At 49.8% G+C, this 22,742-nt stretch overlaps 1 protein-coding gene across 4 annotated transcripts; it reads right to left on the bottom strand.

Moving 5' to 3' along the window:
* Window positions 1-2,166: 2,166 nt before the first annotated feature.
* On the bottom strand, window positions 2,167-22,240 carry LOC139684163 (endogenous retrovirus group K member 5 Gag polyprotein-like). Of its 4 annotated transcripts, XM_071579764.1 has the most exons (5): window positions 22,059-22,240; window positions 21,382-21,427; window positions 18,683-18,923; window positions 5,429-10,751; window positions 2,167-4,501 (listed from the first exon to the last, which is right to left on the bottom strand). In XM_071579764.1, exon 4 carries the CDS (start codon window positions 9,286-9,288, stop codon window positions 7,720-7,722), a length of 1,569 nt encoding a protein of 522 aa, XP_071435865.1. In that variant the 5' UTR covers window positions 9,289-10,751; window positions 18,683-18,923; window positions 21,382-21,427; window positions 22,059-22,240; the 3' UTR covers window positions 2,167-4,501; window positions 5,429-7,719. The 4 variants fall into 4 exon arrangements, 2 of the variants coding, with proteins under 2 accessions (XP_071435865.1, XP_071435866.1); XR_011699865.1 differs by lacking the exon at window positions 5,429-10,751; XM_071579765.1 differs by lacking the exon at window positions 18,683-18,923 and having other exon boundaries at window positions 5,429-11,434.
* Between the last annotated feature and the right edge of the window lie 502 nt (window positions 22,241-22,742).

Genomic DNA, 22,742 nt, shown 5'->3' with positions numbered 1-22,742 from the left:
AACAACCAGTTTCCTGTGACTGAATCAAGATCAGTTACCAGGACATTTGAGTGACTGATTAGGCTTTTAATTTGATCCTTCGGATTCAAAATTCATAACACCTTAAAGTATTTGATGTATTTCCATCTGTTGGTATTGAGCATTTTCAAACAGCTCTTTTTAGGAGTTCTGAAGTGAATTAAACCAGAGAATGGTTTTAGTTATATAGCATTACATTGGTTAAGATATGTTCTTTTAAATACACAAATGCATATTTACCACAAGTAACACTAGAATTATAAGAATAAGAAATGTTAAGCTCTGTTTTTTATGAATATAAGACTTGATGCAACATAACCAGTTTTTAGAAATAATGTTGTGTGGTGTTGTTATATTTCTGTTAAAGTTTTTAAGTTCTTCTTGGTGCATCAGTAACAATAGAAAATAGTCATGGTTAAGCAGATAGGATAATATTTTTGATTGGTTAAGAACTTAAGATGTTAGGTCATTGCAATAGTCTTTTTAATTTCTTAAAAGGTTAAAAAGTTAAGCAGAATAAGTTAAGAGTTAAAATGTTAATTGAGTTAGCAGGGTAATGTTAATTTAGTAAAGTTTAGGTCATTACGATAATAGCTTTAAGTGTGTTGTTAATTAGTACTTTCACTAAATATTCTAAAAATAAAAAGGGTGAGAAAACTATGGAAAAAGCAAAAAGAGAACAAGAAAAATGGTAATAAATAAATAATTCTCTGAAGCTCAAAAAAAGTCGTGGGAGAACACTAGTGACATTAACATCAAAAAAAGAATAAAGTAGTAAACGTGAAAGAACTGCAAGTGAAAAAGCAAGTGATCGACAAATGATAAATGAAGTTAGCTAAACAAATTGCTCTAAAAATGACTTATAGATTGTTTTGGTGAATTTTTTGATGGTGACAATTCTGCTGCAGTTAACATCAGGTACAGCAGCTTTCAGCTAAGGGCCCAAGCTGAAGTGCTGCTGTTATCAGATGCAGTAGCCTTCTCCTTAAGGCCCATGCTGAAGTGCTATTGCTATTTCTGTGGCACAATTACAAAGAATTGTCAGGATAACATTGTGTGTGTGTGTGTATCTATTCTCTGAGGTCTGAAATGACTGATGAATGCATCTTTAAAGACCAAAGAACTACCTGAAAAATTTAGATGCCTTGTCTTACCATTGATGTAGAGAGCATTAGGCTGCATTATTGCAAAATAGAGTTGCTTTTGATTTTCTTTGCTTTCAGTACAGCTTTTAGCTCCAGGCCTTAGTTTTGAGGAATTTGATGGATGTGCTGCATGAATTTGTCAGATCATTCAGTATCTTTTCATGCAAATTTAAGATACCTGAAAGACTATATGTAAAAGCTAATGGTAACATCATCTGCTTTTGATTTGTGGTTGAAAAGGCTAGGATTTAATGGTTGGTTATTAAATTTGCTGAAAGAAGGCCTAACAACTGGCTTTAGTCACTGTAGTTTTTTTAGTTCCATTGCTTTGTCTATTGTAGTGTGTTGTAGACTCACTTCACAAGTCAATGCCATAAATCTGAATTGCTCAAAATAAAGAAAGGGGATTTGTTGTTACAGTAAAATCAAAAGTGAGCAATTCAGATCTATAGAAAACCCTGTGAGACTCAGCTATCAGCCAGAAGCAGCATAGAGCTCAGCTGCTGGTGGCTGATAGGGAGGAGGTTACTCCCCAAGAATTCACATAGTAGGAATTCACAGGACTCTGCAGGGGCATGAAAACAGTCAGGATGAAATAATATAAACATGAGACTTGTGAGAGATAGGTTCTAACCAACTGAAGTATCTAGCGTGGTGGTGTGTAACCCTTTTAGCCAATAAGCTGTAGTCCCAACCCTATATAAACTGTGTGCTTTGTGTAATGAAATGACTTCACTATGAATCTCATAGATTGGTGTGAAGTCCAGTTCCTCCACCGTTTATTTTTAGTTTACTTTAGGTCCGGCTGATTTCTGCAGGTCAGCAACCCTGCACATTCAGACCAGCTGAATTCTGCGGGGCCCCACATATCCAAGCTTTGCTGGATTCTGTGGGTTAAGCATCCACGCACATTCAGGCCAGCTGAATTCTGCAGGTCTGGGGTCCCTGTTCTGGCGCCAGATATGGGAGAAGGGTCTGGACTGAACAGATGATCCAATATGGATTAGCCATAACAAACATTTTATTAATGTCCATGCAACACTTATTAACTTTGGGTACAGGGTTCATGCACAAGGTTCATGGCTCAGCACTTAACGATTGGCTAATAGCCTCATCCACGCGAACAGTAAACCTTTGTTATTGGTTACCCCGAGGTGTTCACGAGCCGTTGCTGATAGGCCATCCTGTTGCCAACTCTGCAGCTGGCAGCTTTCAGCTCCCCCAAAGCTGCACCGCATTAAGCCATAGAGGCAAACCCAGGATTTTTATTAAACAGATCTTGGCCTTTGGGCCTAAATGCATATAAAATTCCTACAACCTTGGCCTTCCCTTTGGGCCAGAGGCAAACCCCCTGCCTGTCCTTCTTTATTCTCTTTCCTTTTTCTCCTTCTTCCTTTTTTTATTCTTCTTCCTTCTCTTTATTCTTCTCTCTTCCTTCTAATTTTTTCCTTCATCTTTTTCTTCCTTTCTTTCCTTCTTTTCCTATTTTGTTACTATTTTGGGTTTAGCTTGGTAGGGCTAAGTTTAGGTTTTAGAGTTCAGACTAGGCCTGGGACTGTGAGCTGTCTTGAGCTGGGCTGAGCTAGCTGACACCTGACTTGTTCCAGTTATTAGTATTCCATGCCATATTCCGACATCAACCGAAAAGTGTAAAAGCCAGTGTGGGAATTGCTTGGTCAGTTGCTTCAAACTGTCATCCCAGGAGGACACCGTGCCGTCCCCGTAGGGATGGGGATGACCAGGCCCAGAGCACCGGCTTACCATCATGTTATCTTAGGGAAGTAAAATGTTTGTTCTTAGTCTTTCTCTCTGCTTGAATCTGTCCCTCTGGGGATTGAGTTCTCTTTAATGATTTGTAGTTAAAATAGTGGGATTTGTGTTCACTGGGGAGTTAGAAGTTAATTCTTGTTATTTCTAAGTTATGTGAATGTGCATTATATTGTAGTTTGCTTTTGATTTTCTCTTTTCTGTATAAACATATATGTAGTTAAAGTTTAAACCTAGTTTGAAGTTTTTTTTCCCTTTCTCCCTTTTCTCGGTGTGTGGGGAGGCAGAGGGGAAAGAGAAGCTCTGACTCTGTGTTGGGCAGTTGGCATTTTGCCAGCTCAACCCGAGACAGATCCTTTTTCCCTTTCTTTTTCATTGTTCCTTTTCTCCTTTCTCATTCCTGCCTTTCTTCTTTCTTGTTGTTTCTTCTTCTTCTTTCCTTCATTTCTTCCTTTTCATATTTCCTTCATCTTGTTGTTCTCCTCCTCGTTCCTTCCTCTCCCTCCTTTGTGTTTCTCATTCCTTCCTACTACTTCTTCCTTCTCCCACTTCTTTCTTCATCTTTCTACTTTATTCTCATCCTTCCTTTCCTATCTTTCTTTGTTCTTTCTTTTCCATGTTCATTTCTAATGGAGGGAGGCGGGTTTGTGACCTGCAGAGACGACTTCATAGAAGTTAGCAGCAACAGGCAACTTTATTCATCCGCTCACAAAAATCTTATACACTTCAAAAGCTGGATTCCTCCGCAGCTCTGCCACCTTGGCACTGATAATTGGTTAACAATGCTGTTTACATGACAATGCCCGCTCTAATTGGCCGATTACACACATCTGTTGAGAGGGTGGCAGGAGCTGCTGACCTCATTAATTAGTCCTTGAAGCTACAACACGCTAAGCACAGAAACAAGTTCAACACACAACTCACACTTTAGATCTAAGAGCATATAAAATCCCAACAATTCCCCCGTTTATTTTTTTTGAACTATTCGTGTTTGATTGTCTGCAGAATGGCTTACTTAACATACCTAACTTAACATCCTAAGAGCATAATATAAACACACACAGCAATAATATCATTAAGACTTAACCGAATTACAATGCTAACTTATTAATCTTAAGAAGGTAAACTAAAAACTTAAAAGAGAAACCTTATCCACACTAGTCACTAAAACAGATAAATGCCGGCATAGTAAGAGCTGTAAGGCATTGATTAGAGTTAAAAAGACTTAAAATACTACTTAACCATGTGATAAAAGGATTTCTTACTTGAGATTAGCTAATACAAGTCTCTTGCAGTCTGGTTACGTTGGCAAAGACAAACCAAATACCCTGAGTTGGCAGCAGAGTAAGGCTAACTTCACTCATAACAGCAGAACTACCAAACATACACAGTTCTATCATTATTACATGTGACAACTTATATGACGTAAGCAGACCCAAACAATTGGCAGAGTCCAACAGGTTGATCTCAAAAGGTAATATCGTCGCCACACTGATTGTCGTCGTCTGGTGTGTCTTTATCTTGTTGTTTGGTGGCTGCCTTGGTCCACTTTGCCGGAATCCATTGAGGTCCTGTTGGTGTCAAAACACAATTATAGCCTCTCCCAAAGAATATTACTTCAGCAGGGCCTTTCCATTCACCTGTTTTAGGATCCCTATAAGTAACCTTGACAGTACAGTTGGGCTGTATTTTGGGCAGAGCTCTACCATGTAATAGAGCTGCAGGTTCTGCATTATCCCCAAAAATACATAAATGATTCATTACAAAGAGTGCCTTGTTTAGCTTCTCTTGAATATCTAATTCATCCTTAAATTTATCCAAGTATTTCTTTAAGGTTTTATTGGTTCGTTCAACTACAGCTTGTCCGGTAGGGGAGTGCGGAATCCCTGTTACATGTTTAATTCCCCAATGTTGAAACCACTTTTTCACACTTTGACTGACATATGCAGGCCCATTATCTGTTTTGATGGTTTCTGGAACCCCCATGACTGCCACACACTGCGTCAGGTGCCGTTTAACACGCAAAGCCCTTTCTCCTGTTTGTGCAGTGGCCCATACAAACCGCGAGTAAGTGTCAACTGTGACATGGACGTACTTAAGCCTCCCAAAACTGGGTACGTGTGTGACGTCCATTTGCCATATTTCTAGGGCTTTTAACCCGCGTGGATTTACTCCCATGCCAATTCCAGGCCCATGGTGGCTGCATTGAGGGCAAGTTCTCACAATTCCAGAGGCCTCTGCCTGAGAGAGCTCAAAGTCCCTCATAAGACCTTTAGCATTTTGGTGAAATTGATTATGCGCCATCCTGGCAGACTCGAATTTGTTAAGTGGACAGAGGATCATTATTGCTGCAGAGACTAGTGCATCTGCCTTTGCATTGCCCTGTCCCAGACCCAAACTCCACTGATGGCTCTGTATGTGAATTACACAATACGGCAAGCTGCGCTGCCGAGTAGCTTGCTGGAGCTGTTGGAACAATCATACTAATCTCGGCCTACCAGTTTCTCTTATTGCTGCATCCTCAATGCGCTGGGCCACACCTGCAACGTACAATGAATCTGTTACGACATTCAGTGAACTCATCATCCAGTGATTAAATGCCCAACATACCGCGGTCAGTTCTAGTGTCTGCAATGTATCCTCAGCAGTTCCCTTTAGCACTTTCTTTTGCCACTGATTATCTGTTTTCCACACAATGGCAGCAGTTTTCGATAACTTCCCTGCATCAGTAAACACAGTGACAGCATCCACCAGCGGTGTTCTAGAGCACAAGGGTATGCCTGACCATCTCTGCGTGGTTAACAAGGTCCCAAGTTTCCCTGTAGGAAATTCTGTGGTTATGGAACCTGACCATTCTAGCAAGCTTCGTTGGAGCACCTCTGAGTTATTCAAGGCCCATTCAAGTTCTGTTGGTGTCATGGGCAGATGGACATATTCTGGTTCTGCCCCTGAAATGGCAACTGTTCTTGTTCTAGCCTTCATGATGAGGTTTGCCATGCTCTCAATGAGTGGTACAATGCTTTTCTTGGGCATAACTGGACCAAATACCCACTCTATCAAACACACTCTCTCCTCCTGTTTTCCCCCCTTTTTCTTTTGCCATTGAGCAATCACTGCATTCACGAATGGGGCCGACAGGAGAACAAAAACCGAAAATGGAAAATTGAGAATTCTGTGGTTTGCCCATCTATTATTAACTTTGTCTCCAATGTTTTAGAGGGCCATACGTTGTGCATCAGAGACACAGACAGGCTGGGTAGGGTCTGTACCCTTCAGCAGCGGCAACAGACGTGCAAGGTCTTCATTCCGTCAGCCTACCACTGGCCGTACCCATTGCAGATCCCCTAATAGTTTCTGAGCATCATGCAGGGTAACAACCTCTGTTGATATGGTCAGTTTTTGGGGACGGATCACTGAATCTGAGATAGCCCACCCTAAATACTTCCAAGGCTGGCTAATCTGGAGCTTTTCCTGTGCTATTTGAAGTCCAAAGGCAGAGAGGGTATCAAGGATTTGCTGAATTTGTTCAGAAGTAAAGGACTGTTGTTGACAGAAAACCACATCGTCTAGGTACTGGTAAATTAATACATGTGGCCATGCTTGCCTTAGTGGAGCTAGCGCAGCTGCTACATAGAGCTGACATAAGGTGGGGCTGTTCTTCATGCCTTGGGGCAGGACGGTCCATTCAAACCGTTTTGCCGGTTCTGCCCTATTAAGCGAAGGCAGGGTGAATGCAAACCTCTGAGTATCATTAGGGTGTAAACGGATTGTGAAGAAGCAATCCTTAAGATCAATAATCAGCAGCGGCCAATTTTCAGGCAACATCGCTGGGTTTGGTAGACCTGACTGCACTGCCCCCATAGGCTGCATCTGCTCATTAACCTTTTGCAAGTCGTGAAGCAAACGCCACTTCCCTGACTTCTTTGGCACGACAAATATTGGGGTGTTCCATGGGCTAACAGACTCCTTTAAATGGCCTTGTTCAACTTGTTCTGATACGAGTTGATGAGCAGTTTCTAGCCGCTCTTTTGTCAACGGCCATTGCTCCACCCAGACAGCCTCATCGGTCAGCCAGACGAGTGGCCGGGGTGGTGGTGGCTGTCCAATGGCCGCTGTGAATAAACCGTTCCTACAGTAGACAGCGTTACTCCCATTTGCGCCATCGCATCTCTGCCAAGAAGGCCTGGGAGTCCGGGGGGAAGGGGACAGACATAGACAACCATGGAAGCCACCGATTCCTCGGTAGCGACCTGTACAGGACCGAGGGACGTCCTTGCCGTGGCTATGCCCCCGAGGCCAGTAACCCCTTCCGTGGCCACCTGTAACGGCCAATGCGGCGGCCACAAGGTTTGGCTAACCATTGTGACATCTGCCCCCGTGTCTAGCAGCAGCTGAATAGGGTACCGCTCTCCGTTATAGGAGAGAATGACTTTCAAAATGGGTTGCGATTTTAGCTGCAGCGACAAACACGCCACTGGCCCTGAAGAACCGAAACCACGATCTCCCCGAATGTTATTCACAGTCTTGCCTAAGGACATTGTCTGCAACAGGTTGGTCAGCGGCACGACTTGGGCTATGCGGCTTCCCGCTGGGATGACCATGGGGGGTTGCAAGGTGTGTGCTACTATTTTAACCTCCCCCGTAAAATCAGCATCAATCAAGCCTGGCAGCACCACTAACCCTTTGAGCCCTGCCGACGATCGACCTAATAACAATGCTCCAAAGGAGTCTCTCGGTTTCTGCCACCCCGTAGGAATAATTTGGGGAGATGTGTCAGTCAAGACAACGTCTACTGTTGTTGCCAGGTCAATCCTGAGGCTCTCGACAGTGGCGGGAGCGCCCCATTCACAGCATTGGGAGTTACTGTTGTCCCCGCGCGACCCCCATTCGCGCTTGCTATCCCGTTTCCCGACCTTCTGCACGCTTCGCCGGCATGACTCTTACTTTGACACAGGGTGCACCACACTAGTCCAGCCATGCATTGTTTACGAACATGCCCTGGCTTGCCACAACGAAAACACACCCAGTTGCCCTTGTGACGCCCATCCCCCTTTCTGGGATGCGGCCGTGTTACAACTGCCATGAGCATGGGGAGCTGTTGAAGCATATTTGTGATAGACTTATTCTGCTCCTTCACAGCCTCCCCCACAGCCTCAGCTAAAAATACATTTTGTTGTTGTGCCTGAGCTCTGGAAACACGGTCCAGCATATCCACCAGCGAGGCCTCCTTAGGCAAAGTGCTTAAGAGCAATCTAGTTTTACCATTTGCATGTTCAAAGGCGAAGGTCTTAAGGAGATTCTCTCTCATACCTTCCTGCAAATCCGTGTCAGATTCTAAAGCACTGACTAAGCGATTGATAAAGGTCTCATAAGTCTCTCGCTCACCCTGACGCACATTCGCCCAATTTGGCCCCTTTTTCTCTGTTGGGATACACAACAACGCCTTATGAGCTGCCTCTGCAGACGCTCTATGGAACTCAGCAGGAAACTGGAGCTGTCTGGGAGTCGCTGCATATGGGCCTTGCCCCATTAGCATATCGAGCTGTAACCCATGCAGTGCATGCCCCTGCGGCACTGGTGTATTCACAACCTTTCTGCATTCCTCCTCCCATAACTTTTCCCACTGCACATATTGAGATGGTGTGCATAGCAATTTTGCCAAGGCCATGCAGTCATTTGGACACAAAAGTTCTGCGCTAAAGACATACCCCAGCATTTGCTTTACCGGTTCACTATGCAGCTGATATTGAGTAACCGTAGCTCGTAGCTGCTGTAACAGCTTCCATTCATAAGGCTTGTGAGTTCCTACGGCCTGGCCCTGCGGGTTGGTGGTTTGCAGTACGGGAAACCCACAATGAGACCCCAAAGCCCCTACCGCCGCCCAATCACCCTCCAGCAAGGCATCCCGTATTATCCCGGACCAATTTCCCCCATTCCTAGGACGTAGTAGTAACCCCCCACCTGACTCTATCATTACGTCATTCCCGAAGTCAAGAGCCCTCATGTTATCTGTGATGCCGGCGGGGGGAGGGGGTGGTGGAGCCCACGGCGGCGGCCGATAGCGCGGAGCGGAGGGGATCTGAGAGCCCTGATCTCGGCGCTTGCGGGCGATGTCGTCATCAGAGTCAGAGTTGCTGGAGCCGCTGGGCGGGAGCGGGGTCGACCTCGGCATTTTCGGACGGCAGCCAGAGTCCCTAGCATCGGCAGTTGACGTAGCGGAATTTGAGGCTTCGGCAGCTGCGGCGGCCTCTTGCACCTCACCAGCGTTCTGAAGGACTGGTACTTCCACGCCAGGGGCTACAGGAACCAGGAACCGTCTTGAAAAGTCCCGACTGGCCACGCCAGTCCTCATTGTCATCTAGCATATGTTGAGCTGCCATAGCCACTTTTTTCTCAGCCTGGTACTGCTTAAGGTGGCTCATAACTTCTCGCCAGGCTGGTCCTAGTTCTTTCGCCTCTTTGCCTCCATCTATTGCTTTTTCACGGAGTTTATTACCTACTTCTTCCCATTCCAACACATCAAAAAGTTGCAATGACAGTTTAAGGAGTCCTGCTTTCTTAGCCCACGCGAGCAAACATAACAGCTTTTTCGTGGACACAGCAACGCCTCGCACAGCGAGAAACTCTAAGAACAATTGCTGGTCTGCATACTTCTCCATTTTTCACTCGTTTACAGCCCTTCACGCCCGGGGTGTCGACAAAACCTTTGGCGTGTTCGACCTGTCCTCCCACTACTTCCTCTTGCGAGGGGCACTCACATGTCCAGACGAGCTGGATCTTGCGGGCAACGTCCTGCACGTCCAGGTACCGGATTCTGTGGGACCGGGTCCACACGTCTGAATTCTTCAGATTCTGCGGACTAAAATCGCACGTCTGGTCCAGCCAGATTTTGCGAACGGCTAGCAACCTGTTTCGGGCGCCAGATAACAGAGGGAGGCGGGTTTGTGACCTGCAGAGATGACTTCACAGAAGTTAGCAGCAACAGGCAACTTTATTCATCCGCTCACAAACTCTTATACACTTCAAAAACTGAATCCCTCCGCAGCTCTGCCACCTTGGCACTGATAGTTGGTTAACAATGCTGTTTACATGACAATGCCCGCTCTAACTGGCCGATTACACACATCTGTTGAGAGGGTGGCAGGAGCTGCTGACCTCATTAATTAGTCCTTGAAGCTACAACACGCTAAGCACAGAAACAAGTTCAACACACAACTCACACTTTAGATCTAAGAGCATATAAAATCCCAACACATTTCATTTCTTGTGGCTTCCTTTCCTTCATTTTCTTCCTTCCTACATTTCCTTCTCCTCTGTCCTTCTTTCCTTCCTCCTTCTACTTGTTTCTTTTTTCATCTTTCTTCTTCCCCATCTTCCTTTTCCTTCTTTTGTTTTTCTTTCTTCTTCATCTTCCTTCCCCTTGTTCCTTTCTGTCTTTGTTTCTTCTCTTCCTTTCCTTCTTCCTTCCTCTCCTTTTCCTTCTTTGCCCAGGCCCCGAGCTGAGAGCAGAGGACAAATCCCCTTGGCAGAACCTGGTGGCAGAGGCTGTTTTGAACGGCTCCACGGTGCAGGAAGTCACCGGGAAGAAAAAGCCACAGAGTACCCCAGAAGAAGAAGCTCCAACCCCAAATCAGGTTGTTCCGAGGAAGAAACACTGAACCTGTCCCAGGAAGGCAGCCAGAGTTTCAGCCAGAGCGCTGACCTGGTGGTGCAGCTGCTTCACACAAGGCAGAAGCGCTACAAGTGTTTGGAGTGTGGGAAGAGCTTCAGCATCAGCTCCAATCTGATCCAGCACCAGCACATCCACACTGGGGAACGACCCTACATGTGTGGAGAATGTGGGAAGAGCTTCACCCAGAGCTCTCACCTGATCCAACAGAAAATGGTCCACACTGGAGAATGGCCCTCTGAGTGTACTGAGTGTGGAAAGAGGTTTCGGACCAGCTCAGATCTCCTCATGCATCAGTGCACGCACATGGGGGAGAGGCCCTTCTGCTGCACCAACTGCGAGAAGAGCTTCAACCTCAACTCCAACCTCATCACCCACTGGGGCATCCACGCTGGAGAGCGGCCTTATAAGTGTGAGGAGTGTGGGAAGAGTTTCAACCAGAGCGCTCACTTAACGAGACACCAACAGAGCCACCAGTAAGGGAAGCCCTATGAGTGTCCCAACTGCAGGAAGACCTTTGTCTGCTTCTCCAATTTCATCATCACCCATTGGAGGAACCATGTAGGGAACCAACCTGGTGACCCAAATTTCCAGTGCTCCATGTTGGGATGACACCTGGCTAGTGGTCTCCACATCCGCCTGGTTCACTCTGGCTGGCCTCAAGCAACCTGTAAAGATCTTCTAGACCTTTTCTGTACTAAATAATTCTATGATTCTATTTCTCTATGGCCCTGCCTCTCTATGGGCCACCCAACCCAACCTCATGCTCCATCTCATAATGCCTTTTTTTTTTTGCTTTGATTTTCTTTGATCCATCTTCATCCCATGAAATTACCTGAAATTGGGGTAAAAATAAATACATTGAACAAAGAGCACTAAAGCTGCACTAGTTCACAGGGATTTGGTGGAAGAATTTGGGGTTTAAAAGTACATTCAGGAGGATTTCAGGGACACCCAGGGGCACCCAGGCCAAGTGAGTTTTCTCCATCACTTTGCAGTCCAAAACTATTGGGACATCAATGTATCACCTCTTAATGCCTTGACCCCAACCCAGAAGGGCTCAATCCCTGCCCAAAATGGCTCAATACAACACCCAAACTAAAGACTCACAAACCCCATCTGTGGGGTGTCAACAACTGAAGAGGGAGAAAGAACTACATCCCCATAAGGGTTGGGTTGAAATTTGTATGGCTTTGATATGGACGAGGAGGGTTGGGATGGGGCTTAAAAGGTGGTGGGATGGGTTTTCAGGCATGAAATGGGATCTGGATTGACAGGGATCTGGATTGACAGAGGGAGTTTCTGGGTTGGCCTCCTATCCTGAGGGGAGAACTGTGAGGGAGTGTGGGGAGGTGTGGCTCCAGCACTTGGAGTGGGGCCCCACAAGGAGGGACACAGGGAGCTTGTTTTGGGGGGATCCTGCTGCTTTCCACTAATTCTTTGGGGCCATAAGTATCTTTTGAGGATCTCCCTCCTCTTTTCATGGGCTGAGTTCAACCTCTTGCATTTTGGGGGGATGACATAACCCTACTGGTAAAAGAAAACTGCTGTTTTCAACAAATTTTTATAGGCTCTAAATGGCTCATGGGAGCTCCCCCCTCATTCTGGGAGTTGCAGTGACCCCCTGGCTCCACTGGTGGCTGAGGGGATTTATAATCCTTAATTCTGAGGTGGAACTGGGAGGCTCTGGCCCAGCTGGGGCTCAGGGTTGTTCCCCCCCAGGGCTCCTCGGGCCTGGCTGGGGTCGCAGTTCTGAGTCAGGGCCGAGCAGGGACCCTCCTGGGTCCCACTGCCACCCCCAGTCCCGGAGAGCCGAGGGACAGGGGAATAGCCAGGATCAGGGAATGGGATGGGGATAGGGAATGACCAGGGACAGGGATTGGACAGGGAGAGGAAATGGTCAGGGACAGGGAACGTCCAGGAACAGGTAATGGTAAGGGACAGTGTAGTGAACACCTGAAGTGAATTTGCTCATCGAAACCAATTAAAAGGAATAATAATAGAGCTTAAAGAGCATTGCTATGGCATAAAAGCTTTGTGGGTACCTAATAAAGTAAAATTTATAATGCTTGGCTGGTTTTGAGGAACTAAGGCTGAATCGCAAAAATAGGATTGAAATATTTTTGCTTCATGTATCCTATGAGACTGTAGACTATTTGGGAACTTCCTCAAATGTATTTTGTAATGTACCCTGTGATTTCCATAAAAAGTTAAAGGTTTAAATATAAAACAACATTTATCCCGGATGGGTGGATAGCATGGACCCTGCATGTCCTAAAACCATGTGCAGCCAGACTTTCCATTCCATGCTGGTATCTAAAAACATCATAAGAGCACTATACAATCTTCTGAAGAGGAAAAGAAGACCCCAGTCAGAAGGCCGATGTTGTGGAAGAAATCGATTATGGAAAAAGACCCCCGCTGAAAAGAGGAAGTAAAAGGACTATAACTTGAGACCGTAAGCTGTTACTCTTTGCCAGTCGGAGAGAAAAAGGGGAAGTTTCTCCTGACTGCACCCAGCACTGTGACCCTTGCTTAGTTGCCTATTAATGAATGAATTTCAAAATTTACTTAAAACGACTTCAACTCAATAATTCGGTCGAATTACCTATAACAGACACGGAATGGCCAGGGATAGGGAATGGCCCAGGGACAGGGAATGGCCCAGGGACAGGGAATTGGCAGGGACATGGAATGGCCCAGGGACATGGAATGGGCAGGGACAGGGAATGGTCCAGGGACAAGGAATGGCACTGGGCACAGGGAGCAGCCGACATGGCATGGCTGGTCCTGCCCTGGATCTCACCGCTGGGAATGTTCTTTCCTCATCGTGGGCAGCGAGGGGCGCCGGAGGATCCCTGTGCCCCCCTGCCCTCAGGCACTGCCGGGCACCGCTCCCGGCCGTGTCGCTGTCACGGAGCGGCCGCTGCCCCGGGACAGGGCTTGGCTGCAGAGTTTGGGGTTAAACCCGCACCGCTGGGCCGGAGGGGGCAGCTCTGGACACCAGGGCTTTGCTCCTGGGGCTCTGCAGGGGCTCCCACGGGGAGTGGGATTGGCCTCCTTGGGACATCCCCTGCCCCGGTGTGGGCTCCTCCCGTGCTGCCGGGGGGGTGTCTCTGCCCCACCCCGGGCTCCTCCGCAGGGCACAGTCGCTCCAGCTCAGGGGCACACGGAGCTCCAGCCGGTCCGGAATAGCAGCAATTCCCTGTGCTCCCGCCAGCCCGGGCACATCGCCAGGGCTGGGAATGCTCCAGGGGCGGCTCCGGGCACATCGCCAGGGCTGGGAATGCTCAAGGGACAGCTCCGGGCACATCGCCAGGGCTGGGAATGCTCAAGCGGCGGCTCCGGGCACATCGCCAGGGCTGTTTCCTGCAAACCCCGTGAGTTTCGGAGAGGGAGGCGGGTTCTGTACAAAGTGCCGGCGGGGGACGGGCACTCGGCTCGGCTCGGCTCGGTCGCGGCCCGGCCGCGGCCCCTGTGCAAGTGGGACCCGAAGGGCTCGCCCTCCCTGTTCCCTTCCCAGGGCCCGCGGAGGGAGCGGCTGCCCGCGGGCTCCTCCTTCCCACTGACCCCGAAGGTCTCGGTCGGAGCCGGGGCCGCAGCAGCACTGGCCCGTCCCGGTTCCGCTCGGCCGGACAGATTTGGCCGCCCTGTCCCCAGTAGTGTCCCTGGCCAGGTGGGACCGGGCTTGGAGCCCCCTGGGCGGGTGGGAGGTGTCCCCGAGCGGGGCACGGGTGGGGCGGGATGGGCTTTATGGTCCCTCACAACCCAAGCCATGCTGGGACTGAAAGACAGACGGGGCCTGGGACGGACCGGGATGGGGGTGTGGGATGGACCGGGCTGTGGTGGGGGGGCTGGGATTGACCAGAATGGGGTGTGTGGGATGGACCGGGATGGGGGTGTGGGCCAGATCGGGGCTGTGGGGGCTGGGCTGGACCAGGATGAAGCAAGTTCGGATTTGAGTTTAGTTCTCAAGATTGCTGTGCCTTATCTAGAGAGAATTTGTGAGCGGGAAGGAGGACATAGGACTAGAGGAGAAATAGTAAGCAGCTTTCTCCTCCACGTCCTGCCCCTCCAGCCCAGCCCAGCCTGTGGGTCCCACCTTGGGGCCCTCAGGTAAGGGCTAAATTACTCTTTTATTTTCTCATTAAAAATGGACATTCCTGGTGACTGTTTGGATTCCCCTTCTTTCGGTCACTGGACAAAAGCCCCTTTTGAATAACTCCCACGTGCACTTGTGGACCCATTTCCCTTCCCTGGGCAGCAAAACAAAAGGCCACAACTATATTGGGCTGTAATAGTTTTGAAATGCTCTTTGGGACACAAAAGTCCTGTATTTTCCCCAAACCCACAATCTTTGGGAGTATTTTCCATGCTAAGTTTCTCTGTTCTTCCCCACTAGATATGTTTTCTCCTCCTCTTCCTCCCCCACCTGTTTTCCACCCCAAAATGCCCTAAAGTGCAGCCTGGGGCAGCAGGAATTTGGGAGCTGAAGACAGTAAAAAAAGTGCTACATCAATTAAACCTTATTCAAAATCAAGTGTTTAGGTGGGAAAAATGATCCTTTTGGTTCCTACTTTGCAGACACAGGTAGATGGTTCTTACCTGGAGAATATTTACCTATGGACGAAATGCTGGGTAAGGGCTGGTAATAATTGGAATTTGCTGATGTCAGGGTTTGCATATAATTAATATGGAAACTCTTTGCAGCTGCCCAAGAGCAGCATCCACATTCTGTGCCAGTGGATTCTTGTCCTCTTTGTTTATTTTCCTTATAAATATTCTATAAACTGTTCTCATGGGGTCAGTTTTCCTTTGATGAACCTGTTAATTTTTAACTTTGACTTGGGGATAGTGCATGCCCAGGGAAAGCAGGAAAAGAATTTAGGAAAAGCAATGAACAAGGTGGGAAAATACGCTGATTTGGGAGGTCACAGCAATAACGGAGCTGAGCACAGGCTGGGACAGGAAACAGTGAACAAAAAAAAGCCTTGAGGACAGAAACAGGCTTAGAAAAATGCCTGCGGGGGGAGAGTTTAGGGGATTATCAGCTTTCTGTGGTTTTATATTTTGGCCATGAGAGCATCATGGGAAAGCCCTGAGACTGAGCAGGAGCTGTTTGGGCCCTGAGGGCTTGGGGTGTTGTCTGAGATCAGCTCATGGCGGGAGGAGCTGAGGGTGCCTCTGTGCCCCCCCAGGGGTGGCAGGAGATGAGAGTGCCCCTTTCCTCTCTGTGCCTCCCCAGGGGTGGCAGAAGCCCCTCAGGAGGCACATCCAGAGGGATCACTCCATGAGCTGCCCTGTACAGGGTGGGGAGACTGGGGGTGGGCACAGGTGGGGCTGAAGCACCTTGTGGGGTGAGCAGGGGAGGGGGGGGGGGGCTGGACTGAAAACACCTCATAGTTGTGCAAGTTCTTGAGATAAAACCTTTCCAGTGCACACAGAGATGGCAGAGCCAAGGGTGAGCTGGGAAAACAACTCGAGTTCTGGAAGGCTGAAATCACCCAAACCCAGCAAAGGGAAAATGATGCTTGACTTTCCTGGCAGGGAAGTGCCCCAAATCAGGCATTTCCCACTCCCCAATTCCCACCCTGAGCAGGAAGTCGCTTGGTTTGCACAGGTGAGACACAGCTGCTGTGATGGAGCCACTACAGGAGAGGGGAGAAGAGGGACCAGTAAGCACCAGTTCTTGTTCTGGAGACCTTGTTTTGGGGTTGTGGTTAAGTTTAATGTGTTGTGAGCAGCTCAAGGTGCTGGGAGGGGGAAGAATTAAGAAGGTCAAAGGTGTTTACAAGCTATAGGGAAGGATTAAGAAGGTAATAGAATGATTAAGAAGGTTAAAAGTGTTTATATGCTGTGGGTCTGGGGGACGGTGCACATCCCGTGGTGGAGGGGGAACAGGAGGGATGTAGCCCCAAAAATCCTTAGATGCCCCTCCCTCCCCCCAGACTGAGTCTGGAGCTCCCCACGTGCTTTGGGCTGTGTTGGGAGGTGTTGAAGGCACCCACGGGGAGCTGGGGATGGTGTGGGCTGCTCTTTGTGTTCTTTCCACACAGTTTGTCCCCAGATTTCAGCCTCAGGTGCACCAAGGACAAAAAGATGCCCATCAGGGTCACCCTGCTCGTCGTGGGGCTGCTCCTCACCCTCATTGCCCTGGTGGGTGAGTGCTGAGGGTGGAGGAGAAACCCCAGAGCCTCCTCCTGGCAAACCCCCTGGAATAATCCACCAGGTGGGTGCACTGTCCTTGATTCCAGCTAAGAAATGCCCATCCTGCCCCACTCCTGCCCTGCCTGGCTGCCTGGAGAGTGGGATTTTCCTCGGGGGCAAGTGCTTTTATTTCATGGAGCAGAAATGGGATTGAACAGGAATGAGGCCTCCTGGCTCTCCCCCCGAGCCCACCTGGCCACCATGAACACCTGGGAGGAGCTGGGGAGAGGAATCCCCAGTGTGGGATGGTTTGGGGGGAGCAGGTTTAGGAATTCCCTGAGGGGAGTGGGGTGGAGGTGCCTGTGATCCTTGTTTTCCCCAACTCCAGAATTTCCTCTTGTGGTACAGGAGGTCTATGCACCACTGGATTGGTTTCCAAAGGGAAGGTTCCAGACCTTGGGAATAGCTCAACAGGTTCCTTTTCAATGCCCTGTATGTTCCGTCTTCTCCTGGAGAACAAAATCCTGGGCTGGGCTGGGGTTGAGTGCAGGAAGGCACAAGTAGATATAGATCTTAGGAGGCGGGAACTGCTTTTGCTGATTGTGCCAAAGCACTGAGACATAGCCCATGGATTTGTGGGATGCAGGTGCTGGGGGTGGGTTGAGGCCATCCTGGGATGAAGCACATGGGAATATCTCCTCCTTTGAGGGGGGGGAGGCAGTTTGGGCTCTGCCTGGGGAAGGTTTGCTGGGGAGGGTGGTCCCTGCTCCTGCAGCACTCTCTGGGAATGGGAATCCTTCCCTGAGCTCTGGGAAATTCTTCATCTGCAGCTACCTCTAGAAAAGCCCCAGTGCAGTTTGGAAGGATCCAGGAACCCAGAATTCCATCTGAAACTTCCCTCTTGACGGAGACCCACCAACAGCTGCCCTTAATCCCACACAACCACGAGTCTTCCTCTGGTTTATATTTCCATTTTAGTTTGGAGCACTGGAAAGTCCTCCTGGTGACAACACAGAGGGAATCCCTGGGTATTTGCAAGCACCATCAGGGTGGAGAGAGGGACCTGCAGCAGCTCAGCCCCCAAACCCACATCAATCAACCCCTGCTGGCAGCTCTGCCCTCCTGTTCCTCCCTGGAGCTGGGCTCCCATGGATTTGGGAGTTTTACCATGGACTCAAGGGGATTTATCCCTTTTGGATGCCTCACCTTGTCCCTGCAGCAGCCACACCACGATGCCCACCAGGACCAGTGTCCCAACCCCTCCAGCTCCCAGCAGAGCCCAGAGCCAGTGAGGACCTGCAATGGGACCATACTGGGAGCGAGGAAGGAAGCAGCTCCTCTTCTGTGCTACCTGCTCTGCTTTTAATGCTCTGCCTCAGCTGCAGGTCCCCCACATCCCTCTGCTCAGCCAGGAAACCTCCCAATGCTCTCTGGGAGCCCAGAAAACCCACAAGGTGCCTCTTTGTTCACTTGTCCCAGGAAAGCTGCAGAGCCTCAGAGCTCAGTCCCTCCCTCTCCTGCCCTGAGCTGCACCCAGAGCTGTCCTGGGGATGGGGAGACCCCCAAGCAAAGCCCTGGGGATGTTTGGAGTGATCCCAGAGGGGGCTGCAGGGCCCCCCCAGCCCTGCTGAGCAGGTGAAACCCTGCAACTGGCTGTATTTTCCATCCTTCCCAAGGAAATGGGGTGAGAAGAACAAAACCTGTTTGTGCCAACACTATGCCCCAGGCTGGGGGTGGGCAGGAAACCCTCTGGAGGGCAAAGCATTGGGATTCGGCAACCAGCAGCTCAGGAAAAGGCACACAAGGTCCTTTTCTTCCCCAGGATTTCCTGCAAGGAAGGGATCCAGCCCCACCAGGGACATTGGCCCCTCCAAACCCGTCCCCCCAAGCAGAGCCCCCCTGGGATGGGGCAGATGGGCTGAGGGACGTCACTCACCGGGGCCCCTCCAGGACACAGCAGGGCTGGCACAGATGGGGGTCAGTGCCCTGTCCCTGCCCCTGGGACATTGGGATCTGGGATAACGGGGGGTTTGGCCCCTCTGGAGCAGGAGCAGAGCCCGGCAGGGGGGTGGGCTCGTGTCCCTCCAGGCTCTGAGTCGCTGTCCATGTCACCGCGGCTGCAGGAGCCACAAAGAGCCACTGCCGAGGGTGAAGCTGCTCCTAGGGGTGTGAAGGGGCTGTGGGGGGAGAGAGGAAAGTGCTGAAAGGGCTCCTGGTGGTGCATCCCCCACCTCCTCCTCCTCCTCCCTTTCATTGCCAAGGACTAATACAGATATTATGATGTAGACATATATTATATATTTTCTATATTAATCATTATTATTATACTAAAATAGTGATATTGCATTAGAGTATTGATAAAATATTATTTTAATTAATAGTTTAAGTCTAATTATTTGATTATATTTTCATTGCATAACTTATTTTCATTTTATTTTTATATATTTTAATATATAGTATTAAGTAAAAGAATAGTTTAATTCTGATTATTTGATTACATTTTCATTGCATAATTTCTATTATTTTTTGTTTGTATATTTTATGTATATATATACTATTATCTAAAATACTATTTCAATTTTAATTATTTGCTTATATTTTCATTGCATAATTTCTTTTTATTTTTTTATTTATTTCTATAGATTTTGAACATTTATATTTTTTAATTTATTTTTTCACTTCTTAAAAAATTCTAAATTTTTTTAGTTGATCCTTATTAAATCTATTGTTAATTAAATTATTAATTAGTAAATTGTTGTTCATTAATTATCATCCCACTGTGCCCTGTGCCCCCCACATGCCACAGAACCGACCCCACTGTGCCCTGTGCCCCCAGCCCCTGCTCTGCAGAGCATTGCCACAGGAACAGGAAACCTTTGCACAAACCTCACAAACTCAGGGAGAGGGATCAGGGCACAAAATGGGGCTGAAATGAAGCAAAGCTGCTTTTTATCCCAACAGGCCTTGGACAGTCCCACCTGGGGGGTGCTGGGTGTGTTGTTCACCCGTCTCCACTCATGCCCTGCCCTCACTCCAACCCACACTGGCTGCAGGTTCCTGCCTGGAACAGCCTTGGGGCTCTCCTGGCAAGTGGAGGCGACCAGTTGTCCCAAACATCTCTCTGGGGAGAGTTTCATGGGATGCAAAGCCACTGAGGAAATGGGAATCCCAAATCCATGGGGCACAAGTGTCCCTGTGCCCTGAACACCACCCCAAATCCTCCTCACCCCCCTGCCCACCTGAAAACCCAGGACTTTGGAGTCCTTTTCCAGCCTTCTCCTCCCTATTTCCCATTTGTGTCACATTCTGGAGCACCAGCAGCTCACGGTGCTGATCTTCACAGCTTCTCTTGCCATCAGCCCAGTTTCCCAATTCCTTGCAGAGCCAGGAGCTCAGGGAGCTCAGGGGATGCAGCAGCCTGGGACACAGGGCTGGAGTGGAGCACCTGGAACCTCCTGGAATGGGCTCAGTTTGCAGCCCTTGGCAGGGCTGGGAGTCGGTGGCCATGGGACCCTCCAGCCCTTGGCTCCTCCCTCAGCTCCATCCCTCCCCTCCCAGCTGGGTTGGCTCCCCTGGGGCTTCCTGGGGCTGCTTTTGGCCACCAAGGGAAGGCTCTTGGAGGCAAAACTGTACCGATTCTGGAGGTTTTCCAGCCTTATCCTGCTCTTTTCAAGCCCAGATCTCATTTTAGAGGCCACCAAAACGAAGTTTCCCCATGAGTTTGGAAACCTCAATATGGGGATGGAGAAGCAAATGGACCCCAAAGGGAACAAACCCAAAAGTCTTCCCAGAGCCTGAAATAACCATTTTTCTGCCCAAACACACTCACTGTGACATTTCTTGGCTGGAGAAGGTCCATCCCCGGATGTCTCAGATTGGCACAAACTGTTTCCTGGCCATGACAAGTCCTGAGAGTGACACTGACCTCGGACACCCTCTCACATCGTGACTGAGGTGAGTCTGGCCCCAAAAAATGGCACCAGCCAGGCCTCTTATCTGTTTTTTAAAAACATATTTCTACATTCTGCAGCCTCCCCTGTGCCTGGGGAAATGGGGCTGAGCACAGCCAGGGCAAGGGGCTCACTGGGAATGCAGAAACACCTGCGGGGTCAATGCTTGGGCCAAACAGGAGGAAAACTGGTGGAAATTCATTACATTGATTTAAAAAGCTTTTAATTGAGGTTCTTGAGGTGAGGTTGAAGCAAGTCAGGGGCTGGAGCTCTGCAATCACAGGCAGGTGAGCAGGAGACAGGTGCTATTGGGTGTTTCTTCCTCAAAATATGGTCTGGGAGGGACTTCAAATGACTTTTGCTGTTGCTTTTGACCCAATATTTGGCCTCTTTGATCCCCTGACAGGAGTTCTGAACTGGATCACAGGGATGGCCCCACTCCCACTGGGAAGGGATGAATCTGGGGTTTGACTGAATTTTACTTCATCTTTCTTTTGAATTTTCTTCTCCTCTCTCCCCTGTGTCATTTTCCACCTCCCAAACTCACTTTTTCCCCAGACTGGAGACACCTGGACCATTTAGTGAAACAACCACCAATCCTCAACCTTGTCCCCTTCTTTTCCTTCGTTTTTTTTTTCGGTGTTAAGCCCAGTTTTGGGCTGGCCGCAGAACCCCCCAGCATTACCTGTTTATAGAGGTACAATGATTTTTTTTTCTCATGCATCGAAAACCTGAGGAAAAAACGGGAAAAAATCAGGAAATTGTCCCAGGTTCTTTGAGCAGCAGGAAACAGGATAAAAGAGGATAAGCCCAAAACCACGGGGACCCCATGGGGAGCAGGGCAAGGACTCCAACCCCTCTCCCTGAGCAGCAGCCCCAACACCTGAGTGGGACCCCCATTCCCAGCTCCCTGCACCGCTGAGGGGGGAGGAGGCACAACTGGGCAGAAGGGAGGGGTGGGGGGGAGGGGTTTGTCGGATTTAGTTCTGCCTCTCATTTTCCTGCTCTCATTCTGGCAGTAACAATTTAATTCACACGCCCACTCGGAGTCTGATTTGCCCGAGATGGTGCTTGGGGAGGGATCTCTCCCGCTCCCCATCCCAACTCCCGAGCCCTCCGTTGGATTTTCCCTGCCCTGCCCGCTCGCAGAGGGAGGGAGAGCGGCTTTCGTGGGTGCCGCCCCCAGGCAGGGCCCCCGCACCCCCCGAGCTGTCCCGCAGCTCCCTCCTCAGCCGGCACGGATCCATCTGCTCGCAGAGCCCGGGCAGCATCTCGGCGGCTCCGCAGGGCACTCGCTGCTCCCTCCGGGCTCGCAGGAACTCCCCCCGAACCCCCCTGTGCCCCCCGCAGCCCCCTCCTCACCATCGCAGCGCCGATCCCGGCCCCGCTCGCAGCTCCCTCGGCCCTCGACAGAAGCAGCAGAGCCCGAGGGGCCCGACCCAGCGCCAGGGCCGGCCTGGCAGCGGCGGGGTGGAGGGAGCGCCCGGGGCACCGGGGCGGCCCTGACCGATCCTGCCCGGTCCTTGCCCGGGCACTTCCGCCGATCGGGGCGGGTGGGGAAGTTCCGCCCGGGAAACGATGGGCGAGCCCAGCGAGGCGGGGCTGGAGGAAGCGCCGAGGGTCCATTGGCTGCTGTGCCTGTCACTCTTCTATCCTGAGCGCCCATTGGGAAGTTCCGCCGTCACTCCTCGCATTTCCCGCGCGTTGCCATGACAACTCCGGAGTACTCGGGGCCGGGCGGGACGGGCCGTCAGCGCCTGCGCAGTGACGGGCGGAGACCTGGATGTGGCGGGGGGAGGGGAGGAGGCCCAGCGGTTTTTCCGTGTCCTGTTTCGGAGGTTCCCCGTTCCCTCCCCCGAGCTCCTTCTCGGGACCCCCTGCGCCGTGTTGGCCGTGACAGTGAAGGTAGAAATGCTGGGTGAGCCCCTCCCCCCACCCGGGACAGCCCTCAGGTCCCTCCCACCAACACCTCCCCCTCTTCCCCGCAAAAGCACCCTGAGATCCCGAACACCCCCATCTGGAACCCCCAAAGCTCCCCCAGGATGC

The sequence above is a fragment of the Pithys albifrons genome, chromosome 33 (assembly GCF_047495875.1).
Source record: "Pithys albifrons albifrons isolate INPA30051 chromosome 33, PitAlb_v1, whole genome shotgun sequence".
NCBI lineage: Eukaryota > Metazoa > Chordata > Aves > Passeriformes > Thamnophilidae > Pithys > Pithys albifrons.
This window is presented reverse-complemented; position numbering and strand designations above follow the sequence as displayed.

Excerpts from the sequence above, each read along its gene's own strand:
- LOC139684163 (XM_071579764.1), bottom strand. The coding sequence starts at position 9,288 with ATGACAATGAGGACTGGCGTGGCCAGTCGGGACTTTTCAAGACGGTTC.